At 46.9% G+C, this 4,032-nt stretch overlaps 1 protein-coding gene across 1 annotated transcript; it reads right to left on the bottom strand.

Moving 5' to 3' along the window:
* Positions 1 to 2,071: 2,071 nt before the first annotated feature.
* On the bottom strand, positions 2,072 to 3,654 carry LOC120521402 (coiled-coil domain-containing protein 85C-like; the record flags this gene model as incomplete). The annotated part of the gene is made up of 1 exon (XM_039743034.1): positions 2,072 to 3,654. A coding segment is annotated over exon 1 (715 nt), but the record flags the coding sequence as incomplete, so codon positions are not given.
* Positions 3,655 to 4,032: the final 378 nt, after the last annotated feature.

The following is a 4,032-nucleotide window of genomic DNA, read 5'->3' as shown; positions in this document are numbered from 1 at the left end:
AACCGGAACACACGCTGCTCCACTCATTTTCTCATTACTTTAATTGGTCCGTTTATATTGGCCTGTCACCGTCAACATATTAAATAAACAGCCCTCCAATCAAACAACATCAGCGTTGCTTCCACTGGGCACAACCGCTCTGAACACTCCGCATGCCTGGCTTCGTGGGCACAATTAGGCTTTCAGCACACATCTCTTAAAGGAGGAGGGAAAAAAAAAATAATAATAATAACACTTTACGAGAAAAATTCATTTTAAAACACAGCATGCCATGTTCTGACTTCATGCCTGGATGCCTGGCGGGGAAGCGAGGCACTATTCCCTGCATTTGCCATTTATTTAAATTGTGTGGAAATCGCTTCTCTGTGTCACACTTTATGGCTCCTGATAAATATTTACATTTTGCCAACGCTATAAGAAAGGTGCGGCGTATACTTGGAATGGCACACAGGGTGGTTGAGCTTAAAGCTCAGCAACCCACCACGGGCAACTTATTTGAACTGCAGGTCTTCCCTTATGTTACCCACACAAGCCATTCATAGTCATGTGCAAACTTTTCAAATAACTTCACCAGTGTTTTAGGACCATCACTACCATCATCACCCAACCCCTTGATTACTTTAAATGACCCGGGCAATAAAACATTGAGTGTTGTGGCAACATGTATGGCACACAGAGGCTCCGATTACATTCTAAAGCACTTTTAACAGAATAGCTAGTCCCCCACATATGGCGTAGTAGGCAGGAGCGAAGTTCACAATTAGTTTTGTGCCTATGAACTTCAATAAAAATTCAACTTTTTAAGCTCACAGCAGCAATATACATGTAATTGGAGCCAGGCACTAAATAATACCCCCCCACCTCAACAAAATGCCAGGCAGAAGACCCGAGCAGTCAAAACCCATCCACACATTTCAGAATATGCACACACTCGCCAGTTCTCGAATTACTAATCCAGGTTAGGATCATAAGGAGATCAAACTTAATCCTGCTCCAAAAACGATACATGCATTGTTGCGTCAGGGTAATAATGCAACAACATTAAAGAACCTAAAGTCTCCCATTCTTTGTGCAACAATAGACAAAGTCAATCACAAAATAAATCCAGTCGGTATTGCACTTTTCAGTGTCATCGCCATCCCATATCCGTATTCCAGTCAGTCAAACCCAGGCAAAAAGGGAGCAACTTGCTTTAATGGCACACACTGGCATGGCATGGCGCTCGATTTGATCCTACACCTCTGCGTTTTCAATCGGAGATAACAGGAAAGTGAATTACTGCAGTGGCTCACAGTGATATGGGTTCATGCATCCCAACTATCCAATATAAACACTCCTATCAAACCAAAGCGGACTGATTTACTTTACTGTCACTCGGACACAGTGCTGTTCTTTCAAACCATCCCATATTCAGGCAAACAAAACAACTTACTTTGGCGGCACACCGTATTATGGGTTCAGGATTTGAACCCGCATCCGTGTCCTCCAAACACACTCGTATAAAACACAAGCTGAGCAGTGTGGAGTGATTTACTTCAGTGACACACGCCGAGGTGCTGCATTTCAACCTGCACCTGCTGTCTCCTTTCAAACCAGCCCATATTCCTATTACTAAAGCTCAGGCAAAGCAAACTGAAATACTTTGGTGGCCTAACTGCGGTATGGGATGTGTTCTTGAACCTGCATCCATGTCCTTCCTTCTCAACCATCTCATATAAAATAAAAGGTGGGCAAAGCCGGACCAATTTATTTTAGTGACTGGTATGGTGCTGGATTTGAACCTGCAGCCATGTGCTTACAAACCATCCCATATCTTATTGAAGTAATGCAAAGTGATCTACTGGATTTGAACCTGCAGCCACGTCATTCCAAAACCTTTCATTTCACATAACTGATAAAAAATAAATAAGAGCTGAGCAAAGCAAAGGCGACCCACACTGACATGGTGCAGACCCACACATGCACTAAATCAAGACCCTGAAAAACAAATCTGATGGACTTGATCATTCCACCCAAATGTCACCATTTAGCTTGCTGACTCCGACCGGGGCGGCGGATTTTGCCCACCTACCATTGAGGCCGTTGGGGATGCTCCTGTGGTGGTGGGGCGTGCTGAGATCATCCATGGACCTCCTGATAGTACCGGCCTTGGGCTCTCCGGGCTTGTGGTGGAGGTGGTTTTGGTGATGATCTGGACTTCCAGCGCTGCCCGTACTCGAAGTGCTGCTGCCATCTCCAACATCCCGTATGGTGCCGGAGCCCCCGTTTAAATTGGTCAGACTGGACTGGCTGTCTATGGAGCTCCTCGAGCCCGCTCCGTTCCTCTCCTCGTCTAGCATGAGGATGATCTCCTTCAGCTCCAGATTTTCTCTCATCACCGTCTCCTGCTTCGTCTCCAGCTCCTTCAGTTTCTGCTGATACATGCTCACCTCTTTCCACATGACGCTGGCGGTGTAGCGGCCAAACCTCTGCCACTCCCGGGATAGTTTTTTCCCCTTTTGCCGGTCGTCATCCAGAAAGCAGCAGAGCTCTCGGAGCTCGTGGTTGTCGTCCTGCAGCCTCTGGTTAACCTCCTTGAGACCGCGGATCTCGTGCAGGTGGACCTGCAGCCGCTTGTTCACGTCCTTCATCAGGTTGCCGTGCTCCACCATTAAGTTCATCCTTTCGTTTTCGGCTTTCCGGAGCCTTTTGATCAAATCCTCCCGGTTCCATTTTAGCAGCTCCTCGTCGGACAACTTGCTCAGATCCTCCCGGGAACCGTCCTGTGGGCTCTTGGCCATTTCCATTTTTTGTAGATGTATTTATTTATATATGTTTCGCTTTCCTGTCCTCCCTGTTCGATCCTTATTAACTGTGTACAGAGTTTGTCAAAGTTAATATGTCATTTAGGAAAACAGCTTCAAGAATTGAAAAAAGAGAAGATGAAATTCACTCTGCCGGCACTTTGCGTTTGCTCACCAGTTAAAGCAGCCTATAGCGCAGCACAGCGCAGTCGGCGATTCCTCCCAGAACGTGCTCCTAATCGAAATATTCCGCACATTTCTTCTTCTTTTGCATAGCACTTGGAGACTGAACGAACACAATTAAATCCCACTTATGATTTGTTTTTCAGTGTAGCCAGGTATCTCGGGTGTCTCTTCTCGCCGATTTCTCGCACCGCCGTCACCTCCCCCAAATCCTACCGGAGCTGCCCCGAGCTGCGCTCGCTGTGATGTCAGCGCCTTCGCAATTTTCTTTTAGATCGTAAAAGGCACATTCCGTGAGAGAGAGCCGGGCGCAAGCAAGTGTAAAACACCGATGAGCCCCCTGGCTACTAGCGAAGCGATCGGAAGTGATAACAACACCTCCACCGACTGACCTGCCAATTCAAACCGTAATGTAAATAAAAATAAAAGAAAAATTACGACGTGCAGAGGCTTTAAAAAAAACAGGTAAATCGACTGACAACGCAAAACCCACTGGTTCCGAATCTCGTATTTTCTCTTCGATGTAACAAAAGGCAACTTTCAAATGGTGGTTGGCCGATAAAAGGGCTTCCAGTCGGGTTGGATTTTGCTCCGACCTTCTCCTCCCTTCTTCCCGACGCTTGGTTCAAGTTGCTCAAGAGGATTTGGTTTAAGCGGCCAATCAAGACGTAAGAAAACAGCCTCTGAAAGCAGGTAGCTTAAAAGGTAGGGACGGTCCTTCGCAAGACTAGGCTCCGCCCACTTAAAGGGGCAACGCTGGTAGAGGCTGAGCTTTTGAACTGCTTGCTGTGCTTCCCCCAAACTGAGGCGCTTTAAACGGTTGTCCGTTCAAAAGCGTCCAGCAGTAGTGCAGTCCTCAGAGCTGAGACCAGAATCGAAAACTAACGCACACAACCCATTCACGTTAACTTTGTACGATCGATCTGTTATAAGAAAAATGAGCGTTGTGGTATCTTCTGTTTTCTACTGAACTTCGTGCGGCGCAGTGACTAGCGCGGCTGCCTGGTCCACCTCTTGGTACTATGGAGTGCGCGAATTCTTGTCCTCCGAGGTATTCTCTGGGCGA

Source organism: Polypterus senegalus, unplaced genomic scaffold, assembly GCF_016835505.1.
Source record: "Polypterus senegalus isolate Bchr_013 unplaced genomic scaffold, ASM1683550v1 scaffold_54, whole genome shotgun sequence".
Classification (NCBI taxonomy): Eukaryota; Metazoa; Chordata; class Cladistia; order Polypteriformes; family Polypteridae; genus Polypterus; species Polypterus senegalus.
Note: the sequence above shows the minus strand (reverse complement) of the source record. Positions and strands in the feature narration are given on the sequence as shown.